This window comes from Magnolia sinica, chromosome 3, assembly GCF_029962835.1.
Source record: "Magnolia sinica isolate HGM2019 chromosome 3, MsV1, whole genome shotgun sequence".
Taxonomy (NCBI): Eukaryota; Viridiplantae; Streptophyta; class Magnoliopsida; order Magnoliales; family Magnoliaceae; genus Magnolia; species Magnolia sinica.
The window spans coordinates 120,778,571-120,803,254 of record NC_080575.1 but is presented as its reverse complement, the minus strand read 5'-3'; the positions used below and the strand labels follow the sequence as shown (position 1 = coordinate 120,803,254).

The following is a 24,684-nucleotide window of genomic DNA, read 5'->3' as shown; positions in this document are numbered from 1 at the left end:
ATCTGCAACGCTCGTCTTTGCACGACACGTACCCGCACCAGCCATCCGCTTCCTTTCCGAAACATACACCAAGGGAAATAGTTGGGAGGAGGACGCCCACCCTTAATTTTTGAGGGGCCTACCGTAATTTATACATAGAGTCTACTCCGACCATTAGATGGATCATCCCATGCTAGGGCCAGGGCCAAAAGATAAGGCTGACCACTGATTCGGTGGGCCACATCAAAGAAAATAATTAAAAGCCATCGGGCTTACTGTGATAATTATGTCAAATCCACTCCATCTATTAGATGACACACCAAAATTTATGCCCGTGACTTAAAAATCAGGTCCATCCATCCATGATTCAGGTGGGCCAAAAATAAGAGAAACAGTTCGGAGGGTGAATTTCAAATCTTGTGGTCCACTTAAAGGCCGAATTTTGGGCAATGGCCTAACATGAAATAATTTACCTGATGGTCGGAGTGGATTTCACGTACACGTCACGGTGGGACCTGCCCGAGCCGCCGACCCTTCGCTCGCACGAATCCTCTCCTTCGTGGATATCACTGGTATATTTTATTAAGGTGCCAGATATACAAGAATGATAAGAAGAATTGGATGATGCTCGGCTAAAGCAAGGGAATAGTTCGCCGGCTCTGCAGTGATGCGACGTGGCTCATCTCTGGTGGGCCACACCTCACGAACCTCACCTTTGGAAGATCCTAGGTGCTTATCTGTCTCAGGCGGATTTCTTTTTAGCTTCAAGTAGGGAACGGTTTGGCGGTCACCAAATACATGGCTAGGATCGTCTGCTAAAAAAATTTGAGATGTGGCCCATCTAACGTGGGTCCCACCATGTGGTGTGAACTTTTGGGAATCTCATCTCATGACTAAAATGACACGGCATCAGTTCGAAGTGACATCATTGGAGAAAATGGACTGACGTTCACACACGTACGTACGTTACGATGCGACGCCAATTTCCCACAGCACCTGTTGCTGGGAACGGATGCCGTATAGAAGAAAAAGCTCCGTGGGACCCACCAAGCTGTTTTTACGGAATCCAACCGTCCATCGGTTGAGGCAGCTCACATGAGGATGTGAGCCAAAATATCAAGTAGATCGAAAACTCGAATGGGCCACATCGTAGGTAACGATGGCATGGGGATGCCCACCATTGAAGCCTTACTGGGTCCCACCAAAGTATTATATTTCAATCCTGGTGTGAATCACCTTATGAACGGGTTGGATGGTATATAAACATTACGGTGGACTTCAGAAAGGTTTCAATAACAGGTGTTCTCAAATGGGCCACAAAAGGCCACCATTAAAAAATTTCAAGGACACACCATAATGTTTATTTACCATCAAACCTGTTGATAAGGTCACGCAGACCTTGATGAAAGTAAAACGTAAATATCAGCTTATCCAAGACTTTTGTGGCCCACGAGAAGTTTCTAACGGTCACTGACCACTATTTCCTGAGGTGGGGTCTACTTGAGATTTGAATTGCTTCACTTTTTCATTAAAGAGCCTAAAATGATCCGGAAAAACTAATGGACGGAGTGGATATACAAAACATACATCAAGGTGGGACCAACGGTCAGGGACTCACCTACTAAAATGTTACCCCGAACTCGCCGCCCCCGAACGGCGTGGTAGGAAAGTCGCGTTCGTTAGAGCGAACGCTCCGAGACTTACGAAAATAACTCCTGGTTTTCTTCCGTTAACCAAACTTTCCAGACTTTCTACCCATCGTAATAAGGGCATTCTTGTAATTGTAACCCGAAGGCTTCTTATCGAAGGTCCCCGGTGGTTGGATTGCTTCGAATACCGGAATACTCTTCAACAGGTTGTAGCAAGCGGGTACATCATCAGAGCTCTATAGGGCCCACTGCATTGTATGTATAACATCCACTCCGTCCATCACTGCACACCTCGATGTTAGGCACTGATCCTAGATATTAGAACTATCCACAGATCAGGTGGGCCACACCACAGGGAACAGTGGTACAGGGAGACACAACGTGGGCATTTTCCAGATGCTGTGTGCGGCCCTCCATAGAGTATATATGATATCCAAAACGTTCATCAGGTCAGCCTCACCAGGATGAAGTGAAAAGAGAAAAATAAGCCTGATCTTAAACTGAGATGGGCCACATGGCGTGGATTTAGAGTTTTTATGCATGATTTTATATTGTTCCCCGTGTGTAGCCTTCCACTGTTTTTCCAAAGGTCTAATTATTTCATTTGCACGGTGAACACAAGGGTCTACATCTCGTGGACGGATTGGATTTCATGCACGCGACACAATAGGCCCCACAGAGGTAGGAGTGCTGTAGCCTCTAGCAACGCCAACGGTAAGGATCCGATCCTGCACTATCTTAATTATTTGAAAAAAAAAAAGAGAAGAGGGAGATTCCATCCTAAAAATTAATATTTCCAGCCCTAAAAGGGCATTTTAACAGACTCCATCATTATCCAATTACCCTTAAATGGGTGGATTCAACAATTTCAGGGGGTTTAAATATCAACTCCCTTGGGGGCATGTTTGGATGCATGGGAGGGAAAGTAAACATTGTTTCCATATAATTAGCCAAACTTTCATTAATTTGTCAACCTTTTTGAAAATTTTTGAGACATTTCATTTCCTATTTTTTATTCTTTGCTACCCAAACGCTAAGAAAATCGTTTCCACAACGGAAATAAAATAAACCTATATACATTACCATTCTTTTTTGTTAGCTTGTTAGTACACCCCCACTATCAATTCACACTTTGCTGTTAGCCACCCCGACTAGGGAATCAATGCCAAGACCACCGTGTTGAAATGAGGTATCTTTCACTCAATCTACTACTTGAGCTATGAATCAGGCTGTATATACGTCACCATTCACTTCCAATGAATTAACACATGTTCTACATATGCTAATGTGCCAAATAAGTCATTGTCCATCTTCCTTTGATCCCTACATGTAATAAAATACCACATGCGGTCTACATGTGCCATATCTCCAATTGAGCCATTGTCAACCTCCAGTTGAGCCTACATGTGCAACATGTGTCACAAACTCTCTCTTTTTTGCTCTCTACGTGTCAGCATCTCACATGTGCTGCCATCCATCTTCTCTCGTTCTTCACATGTGCTAATGTGACACATGCATTGTCATTTATCTTCTCTTATGCCCCACTTGTGATATATGCCACGTGTGCCATTGTTGCTCTATATGTGCCAATGATTCAATTGTCTACCTTTGGGTGCCTGCGGGTCAACTGTGCTAATGCATGCCTTATGCATGTGCTATTATCTACGATGTGTGCTACGATATAATTTTAAATACCTTATATTTATTGTTTATGTCACATCTGTTATTATTCATTTTCCAGGTGACATCTGTTATTATCCATTTTCAAGCATATGGTATTCACCGCATGTACCATCCAACAAGAGTTATTAGCTGCTAAGAAACTTTTTTTAAATTATTTTTTTTTAGGTTTTGCCGGACAACAAATTAGAAAATGGATTTTGAAGTTTTAAAATATTCATGTTAAAAAAGAAATAAGAAAAACAATCTTTCTTACCCTTAGGATTTTCGGATTCACTGAAAACACTTTCTGTCGTTTCCATGAATCCAAACAGGCACTAAGGAAATTTAAGATTTGTTTTCAATGGCAAATAAACAATTCGCTGGAAGATTCTTTATATAATGATATGGTTTAAGTTATATTGTCAGATTGTCAAATGAATAGGTTAGAGTGTAAATGCATGTGGCATTTATTTATTCAAGAATCTCATTCCATCCATGCAAAAGTTCTACTTACCTTTTTAACATTTATCTGGGTTTTATTTGATACCATGGCATACACTGGCCACCGTACAAGTGGCATATATCCAACTAAATCCAAGCCCTCCCAAATAGTGGGTCCCACTTGAGATGGGACATTACCCCAAAATCAAATTCATAGACCTTCCTGTCTTGTTGAATCTGAACCGTTGTCTACTTTGCTTTTTAAATGCCCGTTAGATGTCCATCAACTAGACAGTTAGGATCATATGCTCGGCGCGACTTTTGGGTTATGACCCATACATAGTGGACCCATTATTTGGACAAGTTAATTTACCGAATTGAAACATTACTGTATGCATGAGTATGGATCATCATACTCCGCCGGAGTATTAAAGATTTTGTCTTAGAAAAATAAGACTTGCGAGCATCACCTTCCCTTTCACTAGAAAAAGATATTGCTGTTTTGTGCCTCTTTTCAAAATTCATAGCATAAAATAGATAGACAGAAAAAGTAGAAACTTCGTTGAGTTGGAAAGTTCGCATCATGTTGCTTACTTTCATGATCCACCATCAAGTGGCTCTAAAAGAAGACGAGTCTTCTCTTTTTAATTTTTTATTAGGGGGACTGCCTTGAAGCATAAGAAAGTAAATAGTTTCCTGATGCTTCTATTTTGTTCAGTTAAGGACCATATTCTAGTGATCCAGACCGTTGACATGATGGCCCACTTCAGATGGTAGTGACCCAAAAAAACAATTAAAATAGATCGCATGATCTCATCAACACCATTTATAGATGTCTATGGATGTTACTGCAGACCGTTGTTGTGTTTTCTTCCTAATAGATCACTCATCAGCAACCGATCCAAGGGTTAGAATTGTCTGATTAGGGAGGTCCATTTAGGCATAGCTATCCCCTGTGGATTCCTTTGGATAAACAGTTTGGATATCCAAACCATCAGCCCTGCAAGTACATCAATACATTATTCCCTTTCTAATGCATCAGAAACTTAAAATTCCTGAATTTTCTTTTGGAACGCCAAGTTGGGGTGGGTCCCAAGGATTCTATATTTTCCATATGGGACGTGACTAAAAACACTGATTTTACTAACACATTTTGACATTTTTATCATGAAGGGCTGTAGGGTCCTTCTCATTAGTAAATGTTAATTCGTGGGATTCTATATGTTTAGGACCGTGAATCGATAATCCAAACCTTTTATCTGCTGGGCCCTATCATTGATGGGGGATTGCCTTCAAAATATTCTAGATTGGTAATTTAAAACAGTTGATAAAGAGTCTACAAATGGACAGTTAACCAAAAAACAATAGCTCATATTCAATGTAAAATAGTCTAAGATAAATGCTTATGGCCTTCCAATCCAGGATATATCCACCGGAACCCCATCTACAATGAGGCCCACCGTATCAACGTTTTGGATCATAGAACTGGGCCCCAAATGCCTAGAATCCTGCATGTTAGCAAAGTGAACTTGTGTTGATGAGAGGAACTATAGTTCCTCTAACATACTCTTCAAGCGTTATCTAATGCTGTAAATTCGAGTTTTAGTCAAACTACATAGCGCGTCTTTCACCGAAATCGGATTGCGTACTAAGTTACACAGTACGCTTTTATCGTACTGAGTAAACTCAGTTGGGACCACTGTTAATGTATGTGGTTTATCCACACCGTCCATCCATTTTAACTGATAATTTTAGGGGTTGACACCAAAATTTTAGTGAATCCAAAGCTCAAGTGGACCATTACACAGGAAACAGTGTGGAATAATGACTTCCACCGTTGAAACCTTCCTAGGGTCCAAATTAATTTTTATTTGTCATCCAACCTGCTCATAAGATCACAAAGACATGGATGAAGAGAAACCACAAACATCAGCTTGATCCAAAACTTCTTTGGCCTCCAAAAAATTTTCAATGGTAGAGGTTCAGTCAAACTTTTCCTGTAGTGTGGTCCACTTGAGATTGTAATTTGTTTAATTTTTGGGATCTAGCTCTAAAATTATCTGTTAACATGGATTAACAGAGTGGATAAAATAAATAAATAATACTAGACCCCACACAGTTTACTCAGTACGCTAAGGGTACTGCGTTACTCAGTACGCAATCCGCTTCCTCTTTCACCACTCATTTACAGTACACGTGCCAATCCACCAATCATATCAATAACCCAGTCTACCAAGAAAAAGAAAAAAAGAGTACAACCTTGGATTTGGTGGTAAATGGGTGCATTTCAAACTTAAATAACTACTTTTTACTTTTTGCAGCTTTGGATTTGGTGGTGTTTGAAATTGAAGGTAGTTTAAATTTACTTCTTTTTTTTTTTGAAATCTTACTAAAATGCTGAGATTCTGGTATAATTGAAAGAAAATAATTTTGTTGCCTCCTTTTGATTCTGGTATAATTTAAAGAAAATAGTTTTGTTGAGAGTAACAAAAGTATATATTTAGGCTACTAATCTAGTAAATACATGGTAAGCTGATATGAACCAACTAAATATTGGACATCATAATTTAATTATTAGCTGCAATAATAAAATCACATCAATAAAATAATATGAACCAACTAAATATTGGACATCTAAATAAATAGTTAGAAAACGTTGGTGAGTCACTTGTTTATAATCCTTGCATTTGTGGCTCACGGGTTGCATTGAGAATTCTTTCAACCAATTCGCTACTTTCGTATCATAATCTCTCTCTCAACCAATTCGCTACTTTCATATCATATTCTCTCTCTCTCTCTCTCTCTATATATATATATGATTTACTAATTTGAGATATAAAAGCTAATTTATTTAATCAAATCTAAGTCTCATGAATTTACTAAAGAATTCCAATGCCCTCCAAATACAAGCTTTCAAACGTCCATTTCAACCAAATACAAATGAACATTTAGAATTACTTTGATTCTAATGTAATTATGATTTGGATTCCATAGCATTTCAAATTTAAGCTCTCAAACGGACTTTTATGGTTGCAATGGGCTGTGGTTGGGATAGGCACAACTATAACTCGCCACTTAAGATCCAAGGGCTAACCTAGCCAAGCCCAAATCCCAAAACTTGGTTGGGACATTCCTCGATCCAGCCCGGCATCAAAATTGATAAAATTGCTACTTTCCACCTAAATATTTCTAATCTATCCATTGATCAAGTAGGCCACACATGCACACAGAAATAGACATTTTACAGGAATAAAACCAACGGTCTACATTAAGATGAATGGGTGGCCCGACCGAAGATTACAATGGCATATATGTAGGATAAATAGGATATAACACATATCATATAAAGTTTAGTCGAACTGGGCTGGATTGGTTGGGCTAAAATGATTTGAGTCAAAGCCCAACTAATAAATTTATCAAGCCATGCATTGAAGGGCCAAGCCCAGCCCAAAATTGAAATGGAGTGCTATCTGGCCCATTGCGACCGTTAAGCTGATTGGGAAATCTTAACAATCTGATATTGGCCTTTGAATTTGGACTGACGACCATTTTCTTTTTAGCTATCCATTTGATGACCAACAGCTGAACGGCTAGGATCTTCTGATCAGTGTCATTTTTGACACATGCTCCATCCAAATTGATGCAATAATACAATGTATCTATCAAAAATCTGGTTGTGAATATTAATTCCCTTTTCAAATGAGAGAGAGGGTGCGGTACCAGCTATCAATATTATCTAACTTCTTACTAGGCGTCAATACCTATGCTGGTGTTACACGTGTGTACGAGACGGGCCGTTCGTCTACTGGGCCCTATCGTGCGGATGGGGTGTGGTTGGATGATCCTAGCCACTGGTTGGAGAATGCTTGGGTATTATAAATTGGTGGTCATGGAAGTCCAGCTGATAATCGATGTTCAATAGGCAAAAATCATCCGTCCAGTGACTGTGATCATCTGATTGGTTCAATTTTTAATATATGTTCTATCCAAGGTAGGTTACAATAGATGAACGGTTTAGATCTGTTGGCCGCCTGCCACTATAAACGGATTGGGTGATTGGTAACCAAGATATTAGCAAAAACTTCTTTGATAAAAGTAACTTAAATCTTAGCCACAAGATGGGTGCAGGAAAGCTACAGAAGGCTTATATCCTTTAGATCCTCCACGCGTACCAATCTACAACATAGGCACCATTACATGCAGCATACGTGCCATACTGGCACGTGTGTGAGACATCCAATTCGTTTATAAGGTGGACTTCCACGTGAAGATGATATGGTCCAATATCTACGCCTGCTACTCATCAGGTGGCTACCCTTGTATTTAAACAATGGACGGTTCCAAATATGTTTGCTAACCGTCCACATTCAATGTGCACGTGTGACCTTGGACTTGCCTATTTTTTGTGTTGGGTCATCGTGAATCAAGGCCCACAAAGGGTGGGAATGGGCCGGGTAGCCCACCTAACCCAACAAGCGTAACCTTTCTTTGGGCCGGGCTTGGACGGTCAAGTGTGGCCCGTGGGGTAGATTTGGCCTTTGCAAAACTGCCAAATCAGTTGGCCTGGGCTCTGGCTGAAGTCATTTTAACTCAACACAGCCCAACCTATATATATATAGCCCAACCTAGTTTTTGAGCTCGGGACGGGCCTGTTTCTTGGCCCATGGCAGGTTCGGGACTTAGGTCTTAAGTGGCGGGCTTGGCCTAGCCCATTTGCACCCTTGGTTATGCGCAGATCGGATGCCGTACAAACATGCATGTCCAGGTTGGCACGTGTGGCACATGAAATAACGCATGTGGAGAGTGTCGTGCATGGGCCCAGAAAGACTTGGGCACCTGATTTTTCCTGCATTTGTAGCCTCCTCTCTTCAACATAAAAGGGCCCTTGGCTCACCATGTAGGGTTTGATGTGGGGGTGTCAATGGGCTGGGCTCGGGCCTAGTGAAATAAAAGGTTCCAGAATGCCCGGCCTGAAGACAATTCTAGGCCCGGTTCGTTGGATCTTCCAATTTGGTAGAGGTTTTGGGCATGGTTCATCTAAGATGGGGTTATCCGATCAGTGGCTTGGATAAACCAGTAATGGGTCCCACATGTACGGACCAGATACCAAAGGAAACAGGAAAATCGGACTCTTATAAATTTATTTATTTTAATAAATAAAAAAACATTGTGAATCTGTGTTCGCTAAAAGTGGGTGCAAAGATTTGAGTCCGATGCACTCGTCCATGCAAGGCAAGGAAATAGAACCGTCCACAGCTGGGCCATGAAGATCTGTTCGAATCCGCTTAAAATGATAAGCTCACACAAACTCCATGGACCTTACAACGGGACTTCCACATAAAATCATCGTACGGGAACCCGCGCCTGTAGTGATGAAGCACCAGAGATGGGCATCCAGTCGACCGATTAGGTCCAAATCGACTCAATTCAATTCGGGACCAAGTCCAGCAGGGCTGACTCGATCAGAATTGATTCCTTTTTGGCCTGACCTGAAGATCCGAACTGATTCCTTGTTGGCCTGACCCGAACCGAGTCCGACTCGGTTAGGCAAACCCAATCAGATCGAGTTGAGTCTGTCCAGTCGATTCGGACTGGGTTAAGTCAAGCCGAGCCAGAGACTTTGGTAGTAGGAAGAAAACAATAGGGAAGTAGGAGAGAAAGAGGGAGAGAGAAGGAGAGGAGGGAAATCGCGAGAGAAAGAGGTTCATCTAGCGGTGCCGTCTAAGGTAGGGTTCAGGTAGAAGAAGAGTAAAGGTTAAAAAAGAAGTAAAATCTGACTTTATACTATTCAATTCCGGTCCGGATCGAATCAAATTGCTAAATAATCCGAACTCGACTCAATTTGGTGTCAAATTTGAGTGAGTCTACTCATCCCACCTAACCCTGGCTTTCAATTCGAGTCAGATCGGATCCGACCGGTTCGGTTGAGTCGGATCCTGCCCACCTCTATGAAGCACTGGACCACTTAGATTCAAACTCACCATCATACACATAGATGAAAGTATGATTGGGACCGAATTTTTGTATTGTATTTACCATGGGGCCCACTTATGATCAACAGTGATAGTCGAGTAGTAGGAATTTACTGCAAATAAATTATATTCAAATTCGACATCCAATCAAAAACATTTGCAACTGATGTTGGATTAAGCAAAGCGTGTCATGGAGACCCCACAATCCATATTCCATGCAATCTGTGGAATCCTCATCACTAGGCATTTAGTGTGGGCCACAGAAAGGTTTTAGGCTCAAATTTGAACTGCTTGAATTGGCCTATCCTGTTCGGAATTTGGATTTTGATAGGGCCGCCCCGACACATTGCTGACCCTAATTCAAGTCCATGTACTGGAAAAATGCAAATCTGCTGTACACAAAACAAAATACATTCATATAATGCATGATAATAAGCAATCTACAGCTACTTTCATCCTTTGTATTTTCCCATCCACGCATGAAAACTGTTCCTGCTGTAGGCATTTGAGAAGAAACCCAACAGAGCTTCTGTCTCCCTCTCTCAACCAGCTCAATAAACAAGTGTTCCTTAACATGTGCTAAAAGAAACGGGACAGACAAAAAAAAAAAAAAACACCAAACAATTTTTAGCCTGTGTTTTGCATGCCAGCTGCGATACCCTTCATGGTCAAGATGAGGGTGTCCTCCAGGCCAGGTGCATAGTCACTCGTCGGATTCAGCTTAACAAGTTCATTGGCAGGCTTGCTTGATTCCGTCGCCTCCTTTGACAAGTGGGGCCTCAACTCCACATTGTAACTGGAGTCCCTAATCCGCTTCAGTGTGTATGCTTGGCACACGTTAAGGGTGGTGATATAAGAATCACGCAGTCGGAGTCTCTGTTTCAGGTACGGGTCTCCTTCGAGAAGATCCCTGTGGCCAGCAACCTACACACAAGCAGTCCATATCCTTTGATTAAGCTAGCAGAGTATTTAAAGGCCCTGATTTTGTATTTGCTAAATAATGAATAGGCCATGTAACATGGACACAGACAGGTGGGATACGGAGGATGATGGTCGGATTGGTCTGATTTTTGGGGCGTCCAATCATCATGGTTGGTCCTCCTGATGCTCGGGTTGGATTCCATACACACACTGGGCCTCAATTAAGGGCTGTTTCTATAATAGGTTTCCAATTCCTCTGATGCCTATGGTGTGACCTAACTGATGATTGGAACGGCCTGATTTTTGGGAACCCCCACAACTTTTGGAGGCACCTTAATGGACGGGTTGGATGGCATACACAGACCAGGATGTTGCCACTTTTGCTTAACTCAACAACCGTGGAAAACTCCCATGTGATCATTCTCCATAAGAATTAACAGATAAATTAAGGTTTTGTTCCAAAATCTGAATAGCCATGCTGATGCATATGCAACAATTTATCAGACATGGTAATTTTCACAAAATAGAGGGCCCTTGTTAACTACTCAATAGGCATTCCCAATCATTAACAAACAGGTATAACTTTAAAATCAAGCTTCGAAGCAAAATGGCTACAGAAGGATTCAAAGAGAGAGTTGGGGAGCGTTGTTGTTGTTGTTGTTTTTTTTTTTTTTCCAGAAATTATGTTGAATTTGAAGGCAGTATGCTACAATAGACTGGCACAGTTTCTCAATACTAACAAAAGCAAAAAACTCCTTAATGATTATGCCTTCATTTTCTTTAAACATCAACAGGTTTTGAAATACCACCGGGATTGGAAATAAGTAAGCTTGGGAACCTAGATATTTTAGAAATAAAAAGAGCCAATTCAAAACAAGCTGTGCATTTGCAGGGTGTGAACATAAAATAAAAAAGATGATAAAAAGCAGAAGATAGCAAAAGAAACAGCACAAAATAAGGGATGGTATCCTTGATTATGGTAATCTCAGGAAGAAGTCCTTATATAAGTAATCACAGAGGAATAGAATCCCTATTTTTTGTAATCAAGGAAATAGAGACATAACCCAGTGCCCCCATAGCACTTTATGCACTATTCCTTGGTGCATTGGGATGGCGCTGTCAATGGGCGGGGCCTGGGGTAGGTCTCAGCCCGGATTTTGACTGTTTCAGGCCAGGCCTATTCAAAATTCTGATTTTCAGGCCCAAACCCAGCCCATTGACACCCCAACATAGGGGCACATGAACCATCCAATCAATCAATCTGGACTGTCAATTAGATCCAACCCACAGTTCATGGGCCACCATGAGAATATCACCATGTTTGGATGATCCAAAAAAGAAAAAAGAAAAAAGAGGCATTCTTATTTATAGCCAGCCAATCATTCCTTAGGACCATAAGCAATTCATGATGGTCCCACCAAATGGATGGTCACTGTTGTTGATTGGAGCCATCTTCCATAAACAATACAACCTACCATTTTATAGACCATTGATGGGATGGTCAGAATCATCCAATAGATGTGGCCCATATGGTGTGGGCTGAACACAGCCCATTGGACAGTCCAAATCAACCGATTGAGCTGTTCAGGTGTCTGTATGCAACTAGGAGCACTACAACTTACAGTGCTCTGAGACTATAGCAGGTGGTTGAGCTGGTTAAATCACCTTCCATAGAATGGAGGTCGTGGGCTCAGATCCCACTTGCTGGTTTTGTGTCCGCCTGAACTGACACCCAGTACCAAAAAAGAGTTCTCTGTGAGCACCGGCCCATATAGTGTGGGCTGAACACAGCCCATTGGACAGTCCAAATCAACCGATTGGGCTGTTCATGTGCCTGTATGCAACTAGCAGCACCACAACTTAACAGTGCTCTGGGACTATAGGCAGGTGGTTGAGCTGGTTAAGTCGCCCTCCATAGAAGGGAGGTCGTGGGCTCAGATCCCATTTACTGGTTTTGTGTCCGCCTGAACTGACACCCAGTAACAAAAAAGAGTTCTCTGTGAGCACCAAATCATGTCTCCAAGAGATCTGTTACTGTGTCATCATGATCATGATTGAAAATGAACACGCGAAATGAAAAAGATTTTCACCTGGAGCAGAAGACTCTTAGTTTCTTCATAGTTGGCTCTCAAGTGCTCTCCGAATGGCCATAGATCGTCAGACACCAGCAGCTTGTCGTACAAAGCAGCTATGCCTGGATCGCCCTTGGCGAAAACCATCTCAACCAAGTCAATCGTGACCCTGAAAAATGGCCACTCGTTGTACATCTCCTGCAGCATATGGAGATTCCTGATATCCTTCTCCAAGATATGCTTGAATGCTGCCCGGAATCCGAGCCACACAGGAAGGTGAAACCTTGTCTGCGTCCACGCAAAGATCCATGGGATTGCACGGAGTGATTCTATACCCCCACTGGGCTTCCGTTTTGAAGGCCGGCTTCCAATGTTCATCCGACCATACTCCAACTCGGGTGTTGCCTGTGAAATTAGAGGGGAAAATATATGATGTTTTTCTCTTAGAGTTGACACTAGCATTAGCAGAAAATCGGGTTAGTTTGATTCTAGATAGAGACCGATCTAATCTCCTTGATTCTAGTCAAAGCAAGACTTTTTCTAAGCCCACACCTACTTCCCCATGAGGCCATAAATGCAACTGGGAACGTGTGGGACCATTGAGTCATGCATCAAGTGGGCCCTATCATGTAGATGAAATGTGTCCAGCCATCAAGCAATGCATCATGGGCCCTACCATGTAGCTGACCTAGGCCAAATAATCAGGCTGTTCTAGTGGGCCAGGCATGTATGTAAACAGTATACGGTTCCAAGGAAAATTGCTAACCTCTCTGATTCAATGCACACAAATAGGACAACTGTTAAGTAAAAAGCAGCCTGACTTTTGGGACAGATGATCTACATGGTGGGGACCCACCTGATGCACACCTACTATATTCCACACTCGAGCCACATTGGAATGTGTGGCCATGGGGGGGCTTAGCAATCATCTTTCAATTGTCCAACAGCAACTTATTGCTTAGCAGCAATCACATGACAGAAGCAGAATACTCACAAGGCGGAAATATTCAACAAATCTTGATTCTTGGAAGACAATTGATCGGTACTCTTCTGTAGCCACAACAGCCATCTCATCCATCAGTGCACGCCATTCCGGCTTAGGCGAGATTGGCGGACGCATCCCATGCTCAAGAGTAGCGGCTGTGAACCTTTGTAGAGTTCTGAAACACAAGTGCTCCTCTCCGAAAGATTGCTCGATAACTTCACCTTGAACCGTCACACGGAGCGATCCATGGATTGTGTCCGGTGGCTGAGACAAAATGGCAAGATGGGTGGGTCCACCTCCTCTTCCAACAGTCCCACCTCGACCATGAAACATTGTCAGCTTAACTCCAAATTGCTTAGCAACATTTATAAGCTCCTCTTGAGCTTTGTATAACTGCCAAGCAGCAGAAAGACGCCCGGCATCCTTGCCAGAATCTGAGTATCCGATCATAACTTCCTGCTTTCCATCAATTCGGTTCCTGTACCAGTCAATCGAGAACAATCGAGATAGGGCTGCAGGAGCAGCATCGAGATCCGCAAGCTTCTCAAACAGTGGCACAACTCTCAATGGCTTCTTCACGTGGCATTCACGCTGCAAGAGTTCGACAGCGAGCACATCAGATGGGGATGTCGCCATTGAGATAATATATGCCCCAAAGTTATCCGAGGGGAGCTCGGAAATGACATGAAATGTATCCAAAACATCAGCAATTTCTTCTGTTTTGGGAAGGTCAGGGCCAAATAAAGGACGCTTGCCACTGAGCTCAGATAACAACCATTCTTGGCGTTTTTCCTCGGGCCAATCACGGTATGACCCAATGTCCAGATGCTTTGTGATAGCATCTATGACATCAGTATGCCTCTCTGATTCTTGCCTGATATCGAGTCTTACAAGCGACAGACCAAAGGTTGAAACTTGCCGCAAAAAATCAAGAAGGCTTCCGTCAGCAATTGACCGATCACCACAAGAGCACAGGGATCTGTAACAAAGCTCAAGAGGCTCCAAGAACTGCAGATAAGAAATGGATATTAATAACTGATCCAAGATAAATGAAGGAGAAAAAAGAAAAAAAAAAGAAAAATGCCAACTAATGTTTTTCTGTTAAATAATGAAAAATGCTGCTTGCTAGTGGATTGGGAGAATTTCTCAAGAGGAGACACCTCTCTTTTCACACAGATATCATGCAGATTCTCCCCAACCTATGCAGTGACCCAGTGCCCCAATGGGCGTGGGAGTTACTTTCCTCCCACCTCATGCAAGACACACATGGCACACACATGTATAATTTGAACCATCCCACCCAATCAATTGGTTTCAGGCAATCCTAACCATCTAAGTGGAATTTTTTTGCACTTTTGCTCTGCGGCCCATGCAATACTAGTAAGAAGATGAAGAAGAAAGAGTTAAGAAAGAAAGCTTTCAGCTAGGAATTTCTGATTCTTTGAAACAGAAAACAGAGCTTTCAGCTAAGTTCTAATTGTTTGTGACGGAAAATATATCAGGTGTCCTTAAAAGTTTGTCCACATTGATTCCATGCATGTTTTTTTTCTGTTTTAAGAACAGTGGTAGATCCAATCTTTCATTGTAAGAAAAGCAGAAATGCCAAGTTCCATTCCTAATATTCTTTAGCGACAAGCATATGCAGAAAGTTGAGGGATGGTGGGACCTGCTCAACATTGGTGAAAGATGCTTCCTCAGGAATATCAGAGATCCCATTGGTCAATAAATGGCGGGACCGTTCACGAGTAGTATATAGCTTATCTCTCACATCACCGAGTATGACACGGTAAGGTTCATTTGGAGGGACTTGCTTCCAGAATTCTACATCCAAAAATACAAAACGCAAGGGAAAAAAAATAAAATCAAAATTGTCTACATAAAGAATCCAATCAATTCAAGCAATTGCAATGATTTTCAGAGTGAGTAGTTTTCAACAAGGGTTTGAAAAATGTTGTTGTAATCAGAAGCAAGATTGAGATGGTTAGGAAACAGAAAAATAAAAGACAATTATAAAAAATCACAATCTTATTTTGTTCTTTCTTTTTTGCTTCTATCCATTAGTAAATGCAAATATCCTAGTTATATGCATAATTCATTACATATACATACATACATACAGATATAATATGAGCTTGAGCTGTGTAGTCCCCACCATGATGTGTGAGAGACATCTATCCCATTAATCAGATGCACCCTTCAATGTTGATCCATGGGCCAAAAAATCAGGCCAATCCATGACTTAGGTGGGTCACACCACAGACAACAGTCGAGAGTGGGTGACTACCCATTAAACCCTTCCAAATTGTACACAGGGCCCACTGAGATGTGGTTTTGACATCTGGTCCATACATTGTGTGTGTCCCACTTGGATGAGGGTTCACACCAAATTTTAGGCCACTCCAAACTCAGGTGGGCCCCACCAAGTGCTTTAGATGTTTAAGGCATGATTTTCCATCTTTTCAGATGGAATGGCCCACCTAAGTTTCAGATACGGCTGATTTTGGCACATTCCACAACCTAGAGGGGACCTACCAAATGCACGGAGCGGATGTACATCACACATCATGGTGGGGCCTGCAGAGCATGATGATATTTCTCACAATTTTCCGCAATATATATATATATATATATATATATATATATATATATATATATATATATATATATATAGGGAAAAGATTCTATGCAGTTGAGCTCATGGGAACTTCCCATGAGGTCGAGTTGTGTGGGCCCCCGTGATGCATGTCAAACCTCTACCCCATCAGTCAGATGCACCATACCATGGTGAGCCTAGGGATTAAAAATCAAGTCGATCCGTGACTTGTGTGGGCCACACCACATACAAAAGTTGAGAGGGGTTACCCTCCAATTAAAACATTCATAATCATTTGTTGGGCCCACTGAGATGTGGTTCACAAATCTAGCCCATCCATTATGTGTGTCCCACTTGGATGAGGGGTCAGACCAAGTTTCAGACACATCCAAATTTCAGGTGGGCCCCACCAAGTGCTTTTATATGTTTTAGGGATGTCTTTACATGATTTTAGATGGTATGGCCCACCTGAGTTCCGTATACGGCTGATTTTTGGGATAGCCCATAACTTAAAGGGAATTTCAAAAATATTTTTATTTGAAAATAAATAAATGAGTCTGGTTGAAGTTAAGACCAGCTAACACTCATAATATATATATATATATATATATATATATATATATATATATATATATATATATAGTGTGTGTGTGTGTGTGTGTGTGTGTGTATTCGAACTTGTGTACATAGGTACGCACAGATGAACATACATAAAATCTATCGTACCCTACCATGAATTATCTACATGCCAAAAATCATACCAATCAGATGATCATAAGCAGCAGTAACTGTAGTATTCTGGTGCATTGAACTTTGATCATTGGTTGGAAAAAAAGAAAGGTCAAAGTGGCTACCATCTTTAACTCTAGAAAATTTCAGGGCATTCCCCCAAAAATGGTGGGGCCATCATGTCAATGGTCTGGATCATCGATCTGCTGGCTCCTCTTATCCAGAGTGCATGCATTATACATGTTCTAATGCATCAGGACCTTATAATAATTCTATTTTAAAATAGGAAATTCTAGTAGGATTTTAATAATTTTTTGACACTTTTTAGATCCGAACAAAAGAGATACAGTTTCAAATATATTTTTTATAGGTAAGATGGGCTCAAACCCAAATCGTCAATTTTGCCCTGTCAATGTGGTCCTAGAAATGGCATCAATGGCCAGTAAACTTGATCCAAGCAACTGGGATGAAGCAATGATAGAAAGATAGGTATAAATACTTCTATTTATCTAAATCCCAACAACATCATCATCATCATCATCTAAGCCATTTCCCAACTAATTGGGGTCAGTTAGAGAAATCTTGTTCTGCAATTGCACTATATGAAGGAGCATATCCTCGGTTAAACCATAGCATATCAAGTCTTTTCTTACCACCACCCATATCCTTTTGGTCTTTCCCTTGCACTTTTAAAGCCTTCAAATTGAACCCACTCACTCCTAACCAGTACAGTTCTTGGTCTCTGTTGCACATGGCCATACTATCCAAGTCTACCTTTCCTCATTTATTACCTATTGGTGCTACTCTTACGTCCTCTAGAATGCATTCATGTTTCTAATTCTATCCTTCCTTGTCGTGCTAATCATCCATCTGAACATCCTCATTTCATCTAATCAAACTTCCCAACATCAGTAAATAATATAAAATACCTATGTAATGTTTTGCGTCCTTCCTTGTTGATCTGTGTAGTTCATCTGCACGGACGCGAAGCTCATCACTGCAACGCCACATAGACAGCTGCAAGAAACAAAGTGATAAATGGTAAGGCATAATTTGCAGGAAGTTATACCAACGAATAGCTTTGCAATAACAGTCTAAAAAAGGCCAAAAAGCAAACTTGGTGAAGCTTTGTAAAGCTTTTTCATACCTCAAACATTAGATCTTCAATCTGAGAATAGTACAGATTTGCAGCCATCATTCTAGCCAACAAGCATACATCCCTTGTAACCTCTGGAGTTACTCTAGGATTTCCTGTTCATATACAATGTTAGGATGAGTCGGAAAAAATATATTCAAATATGCTATAGTATCTACACAGGGAGAAATGATCACATGAGAAACTGTGAGAACCTTGTGAGAACCATCCCACCACGTTGCGTATATGTAATCCAGGCCATACATACCCTTAGGGTCAGACAAAAGATCAGGCAGTTTTGTAACTCAGGTGGGCCCTGGTGATAATCGAGGATGGGTGTTCCTGTGCACCTTGTTCCCTTTGCTGTGGCCCACCTGAATTTTGGATCAGGGTGATTTTTGGAACGTAAGGGTTTCATGAAATGATGCATCTGATGGACGGGTTGGATGCCATGCACACATCACATGGGATGAGTTGTGATGGAAGATATTAGTGGACCAGTACTAGGAGAGCATTTCACTATGCAGGCTTTATGAGAACTTAGTTTCTTCTCAATAGCAGCTATTCTAAGAGATTGTAGGTCATATCTTACACAACTAAAGAAATGTTAATCAAAAGTCCTTAGAAAATAATCATACCATCACGGTCCCCGCCCATCCAAGAAGAGAACTGAATAAGAGGGGCATTGTAAGGGAGGCGCTCATTTATTCCTATGTTCTTCAAAGCTGTGTCAACCCGACGTAAGAATTTTGGGACACCCTTCCAGATCGTTTCATGAAAATAACTCATTCCTGCCCGCATTTCATCTTGTGGAGTTGGAGGAGTTCTACGGATTTCATCAGTACGGAAAGCAGCTTGAATCTGCACGGAGGACAACACAGGAGAAAAGTAAAATCACCATGAAAATTAGGTTGGACAGCATAGTTCTATTTCAAGCATCCGGGAAAATTTTCTCATCATCCAAAAGTAAATATCATTTCTAGCTATTTGCTTTGGTCCATGGTTCCACCTCTTTCAAAGAAGCTAGCCCATCAATGACACTACTGGATCACAAGCAAAACAGACTTCTGATGTTTTGGAGCTCACTGATTTTATAGTTATTAAACCTTAAAGGATATTCCCATATGAATTAGCAGAAATTAATTTAGAAGTCATCTGGAAAATAAATGCTTGGCTAAGCCTTTAGAGAGCTTTGCTAGTGAGACAACTGCTGAACACAGATGCAACTCCACAAACTGCACATGCCAATGATATGTGTATAAGGTGGACCCCACCATGCAGATCAACTAGCGCAAAAGTCAGTCCAGTCAACAAATTAGGCAGGCCATACATATAAAGAAATGATGGATGGTTGAAAATGAATTGCCAATGGTCCACATTCAAAATATACATGTGGCTTGCCCAACAAGCAGACCAGGCTATTTTTGAGCTGGACATAAACACAGGGAGCCCACCTGATGCATGGTTCAGATGTCCCAATGGTGTGCCGGGTTGGAATACATGGCAGCAAGTAGAGGTCTCTGCGGCTTTAAAAAACTCTACCTTTACATGATAGGGGGGAGAAAAGAGAGTAGAAGATGAAAATGGATTAAGGAATGATAAGCCAGACAAAAATGATCAGGAGAACAGTATCAATATACCCAGTTGCAACCAAATAGAAGATGTCCAAGAACAGGTTTGTAGAATCTAGGTCAAGAGAATGTATTGGTTGTGGAGATATGAGTTGGACCGCGGAAGTCGGAGGAAGCATTTGGCGTGTCCTAAGCTTCAACAAAGATTTTCTGAAGTATAGCACAGAGTAATTTTTCTCATAAGTACTATTCTCACATCATTAACGATAACAAGACACATAACAAAGTATTTAAATATAAGAACTACTACTTTGTACACCAAGATGATGGTGTCTGACTCGAGGCTATAATGGATTTGTGATGTAAGCTACTTTCTAGTCACTGAGAATAAAAGCTCATATACTTTCTAGTACAAGATATAGCATATTAACATTGCAAGCTCGCAAAGCCACTGATTCAGAATACTTGATAGTGCATAGTGTCTTATTTATTATAAAATGAAGCAGCAAACCTTGCTAGTCAAGGAGAAATTGGGTGTAGTGCCCCAAACCAAAAGAAATTAAACCCCATCTCATTACAAGCTGGCAGAGCCACGGATTTAGAATATACTTGATAGCACATAGTATCTTACTTATAGTGGTGACTCACGACTTAAAAGACACATCTCACACGAAAGTGGGCTCTCTGGTTTTCATTCTATTAAACCAAGAAAACCATCTTTCGCTAGCTCTCTGTCACCGGATTTTGAGATTGGCTTCTTCAACATAGTGGTCACTAGGGGTGCAACTCAGGTGGGTTGGGTCGGGTTGAGGGTCAACCCAAGCCCAACCCGACCTCAAGAGGACCCAACCCACTCAACCCAACCCAACCTGAATAGATGTGATTCTTCCCAACCTGACCTATCCCTGAACCCGAACCTAAACCGATTTCAAATCAGGTTGGTGCTTTTCAACCTGAACCCGACCCAAGGACCTTGACATCCTGACCCAACCTAACCCAAGCTCAGGTTGCATCAGTCAAACCGAACCCAAGTTACAGCCCTAGTAGTCACCTAATAAAATAACATGATGAGCCAAGATAAGCCTAAGCTCCTCATAAGATTAAAAGCAGCAATTCTCGAAGCTAGTGATAAACACCTCTGCATCAGTTCATTCCGAGAATGCCTCTAACAACATCCTTTCCATCTCTTACAGAATAGAAAGTGCCTTTTCCAAACAATCAACTTAACAAATAGCTTCTTAAGTTTATATTGGTGCTATCTGCAGGGATAATAAGTCCACATGATTCAACATTTCGATCATTAGTGACTGAATTTGATGTATTTAGAGACATCATGGACCTATCACGTCAATCATTTATGACCTAAAGATTTTCTATTAGAAATTCAGACGCATATAGCAATGTTAAAAACTTGTCCAACTCAAAATAGGCCAAGTCGAATTGGTTTAGCTGGGATCTTTGTAATAATTCCGAGTTGAGTCTGAGTTTCTAAACATTCATACATGGCAATCCACACATGGTTTGAAAAATCGTCTGATGTGACTTGGTATCCTTGCTGTATTGGTTTTGGTATAAAATGAAACAAGTTGCCACACACTGATACAGAACCAAAATGGGATGAAGTTGGGGCGACTTGTATCGGTTTCGGTCCCCATGTGAGACGCACTCCGAAACCGCTACTTAAATTGATCCCACCAGAAAATATAAATTCTACACTTGTAAACAAGATTCAATGAGTATCTTCAATTAAATGGCTTTCAACTAATTGCTTAATTCCTAACAAAACCAATGAATGGTTTCTAGATCTATACAATTTCTAAATGGTGGAAATAAAGTCTCTTCAAGATAATAAAGATAAACTTAGAGAACCATCAAAGATGACAATTAGAGAAGTCTAACATGACCATATAAAAGAGGCAATGATATGCTACCGTCCTAGAAAAAATATCAACGTATCATGTAACTACTGGATTGGCAACTAATCTACCTCTCTCTGTAGAGCTTCGTCGAGCTCTTGCTTATCATCAGGAGTAATGTCTTTGGCATACAACTGGGCCAAACAATTTCGTATCCTGCAGAAAAGACAAAACCCACCAAAGATAAACCGAGAATGTAAGCAGAAAAGATTTCATCATGTCACCGAAATAGATAGCTATGGGGATTTCATGGCACTAGGGTTGTTCCATGCAATCCCTATGCTACCAAAGAAGTACAAATGGCTCTCTAGTAACTAATCAGCAAACCTCGCATGCTTCTGAAGCAATGATCTCCGGACAGATTGAGTAGGATGTGCAGTAAAGACCAGATCTATGGTTTGATTCTTCAGTGCATCGAAAACTTCTTCAGGAGACTTCTTCAGCTGCACTACAAGTCTCTTGAGAGTCTCTTCGATGTCTGACTCAGTGGTCGCAGAATTCTCATCAACAAAATCTCCCTTTTTTAGCTTAATCCGCCGCCTATAAGCAATCTGAACCTCCTCGGCCAAGTTGGCCAAGTTGAGCATGTGTGAAAATGAGCTAGCCACAACAATAGAATCCCCAGGATCCAAACTCGTTAGCACACTACCAAGCTCTTCCAGCTTCCGAGGATCATGCTTCCCCTCGTACTCAGCTGAAAGCTCATAGCACTCTTGAACCTAACAACACATACACAACACATGATTAAAATAAAATAAAATTAGGAATCTCATCTCTGAATGTAAACCACATGAAATTGTGAGTAATCTAAAGTGGGCACTGTCTACTCAAATCATACCCTCTAACAAACCTGTTCAAATAAGTAACCTTGCAATATCAAAATGCACTTGGGTTGTCTTTTTCTTGTAATTTCTCATGACTTTTTGAGATGGAATATTATCCATGAAGCTACAAATACCATGGTTTTAAGACGCATCCAAGTTACCCGACTTGGAAGAGTTGACTCGGATGTGGCACTACCGGGTCTGGCTTGATACCATCAGTTGCCCAAGTCACCCCCAATGAGTCGGGCCAATACATCCCTGACTCGGGCAACTCACAACTCAACACGAGAGTGAACGAGTCAACCCGAGCCTCTGAGTCTAAAAACCATGACAAACACAATTAGTCTGAAGGCATTTAATTAACCAAAACTATCAGTTCTCCCATTAAAAGTGAAATGATATTGCGGTGAAACACAAAGCAAACACAACTGGTCAAATGAGTTTTGCTTTCATCCATCAATAATTAACCAAAAACACCAAAATTATCCTCAAATCGGTTTTTATCATTCTGCTTTTACCATCCACAAAATCGGTTTTCATCAGATCGATTCAGAGGCCAATAGAAAGGTAGAAAGGGAATCGATCACTTAGAGCCACTTGTATCCCAGTCTTTCCTGCCAACGCACACTCGTGCATGACATCTGATCCATGTAAATGGAGGGTCTCACTGTGAAGATCACATGGTGAGAAAAGTCAGGTCAATCCACTCTCAGGCCGGCTCCATCATTGAAATCAATGGATGGCCAATGGTCTGACTCAGTAAACAGGTGTAGTCCACCTAATGAGCAGATTTGCTAGATTTTCTAGCTCGGTGATCTTCATGGTGGAGCCCACCGTTTCCATGGCTTGGATTCCTTACTCAAGTGACATTTTGGCGGGAAAGATGGGGCGGCATGCAGCCTGCTGTAGGTGATCAACCTCCTAAATCGCAGAAGTTTCCAAACTTCCACAGCAAATAAAACCCGGTTTTCACTGTTCCACCATTTTTTTCATTGATTTACAACCATCATATCAATCTAGAAGCTACAGAACAACAAAAAACATGAAAGTTTACGAATCAAACACTGAAATACTGAAACCGGTTTTCATCGTTCTAGATTTCCGCATCGATCGATGAAATGGGTATTCAAAGAATCAATCAAAAGGCCAGTAAAAACCTCGAAAATAGAAAAACTCATCCACATGTCCCCTGAAATCTGAAATGGGTTTTCATAAATGAGTCCTCTATTATAAATCCCGCGAAACAGGATTTCATGAAACTAAAACAAACAAGAAACGTCCCCCGAAGGAAAAAAAAAAAACAGATCGCTCGTACCGTTTCCTTGATATCTTCCCCATGCAAGTCCTGAAGAATGTCGAGGAAGCGATCCAAGAGAAGAGCGTCGTACTCCACAAGCTTATCATCTTCCGAAACCTTTCCCGGGACGAGAAGCCTCAGCTGGGCATCGATCGATGCTAGCTTCTCCAACGAATTCCGAGCCATCTCTCTCTCTCTCTTTCCCTCCCTGTGTGTGCGCGGGCGCGCGGGTGTAAAAATCCAATAAGGATAGAGCGAGCAATAGATTTCCGACCGTTTGGACTGGAGATCGTAGAAACGGTCGAAGAGATCCTCTTAATCTCAACCGAGAATCACGGTTAAAGTTAGAGAAAGAAGAGGTGAAATCCAATATCAACCGTACATTTACTCTAGATTGAAGCCGAATGCATCGCGAAAAACCAAAGAAGAAAACAAAGCAGAAGAAGCCAAACAAAAGAGAAGAGAGAGATGTCACAAGCAGAAAGCTGGCTATGGCGGGATATTTATAGAGAAAGAAGGGGCTTTTTTCTCCCTCTCTATACTTTGTTTTTTTCCCTCGCGAGGGAAGCGGATTGGCTGGTGTACCACACACCAGCTATATAGCTGCTGTAGGTACGTGTCCTGCGAAGACGAGCACTGACACTCCTCGAGCTCCGAGTTGTACGAACGGTTCAAAGGAGATCAAAGTTACATGGCCCCACAGTGATTTATTTATTATATCTATACCGTTCATATATTTTATAGATAATTTTAGAGCATTATCCAAAAAAATGAATCATATCCAAAGATCATATGGACCACACCACAAATAGCATCCGAGATAATGATTTCACCGTTAAACAATTCTTAAGGCCCACAATCACGTTTATTTTTCATCCAATCTATTTATAAGGTTATAAAGACCTGAATTAAGAGAAAAAATAAATTTCATATTGATC

The 24,684-nt window shown here is 41.3% G+C and overlaps 1 protein-coding gene across 2 annotated transcripts; it reads right to left on the bottom strand.

Annotated features, from left to right (window-relative positions):
- Positions 1 to 10,096: 10,096 nt before the first annotated feature.
- Positions 10,097 to 24,227, bottom strand: LOC131241000 (phosphoenolpyruvate carboxylase 2). 2 transcript variants are annotated; one of them, XM_058239601.1, is made up of 10 exons: positions 23,765 to 24,223; positions 21,953 to 22,344; positions 21,697 to 21,781; positions 18,777 to 18,999; positions 18,151 to 18,254; positions 17,933 to 18,020; positions 15,348 to 15,502; positions 13,691 to 14,689; positions 12,715 to 13,101; positions 10,097 to 10,627 (listed from the first exon to the last, which is right to left on the bottom strand). In XM_058239601.1, the coding sequence occupies exons 1-10, from the start codon at positions 23,930 to 23,932 to the stop codon at positions 10,331 to 10,333; spliced, it is 2,898 nt and encodes a 965-aa protein (XP_058095584.1). In that variant the 5' UTR covers positions 23,933 to 24,223; the 3' UTR covers positions 10,097 to 10,330. The 2 variants fall into 2 exon arrangements, with proteins under 2 accessions (XP_058095584.1, XP_058095585.1); XM_058239602.1 differs by lacking the exons at positions 10,097 to 10,627; positions 12,715 to 13,101; positions 15,348 to 15,502 and having other exon boundaries at positions 14,524 to 14,689; positions 23,765 to 24,227.
- Between the last annotated feature and the right edge of the window lie 457 nt (positions 24,228 to 24,684).

Excerpts from the sequence above, each read along its gene's own strand:
- LOC131241000 (XM_058239601.1), bottom strand. The coding sequence starts at position 23,932 with ATGGCTCGGAATTCGTTGGAGAAGCTAGCATCGATCGATGCCCAGCTG. Across the intron at positions 22,345-23,764 it reads GGGAAGATATCAAGGAAACG|GTTCAAGAGTGCTATGAGCT; the intron begins GTACGAGCGATC and ends ATGTGTTGTTAG. Across the intron at positions 14,690-15,347 it reads CTTTCACCAATGTTGAGCAG|TTCTTGGAGCCTCTTGAGCT; the intron begins GTCCCACCATCC and ends TCTTATCTGCAG.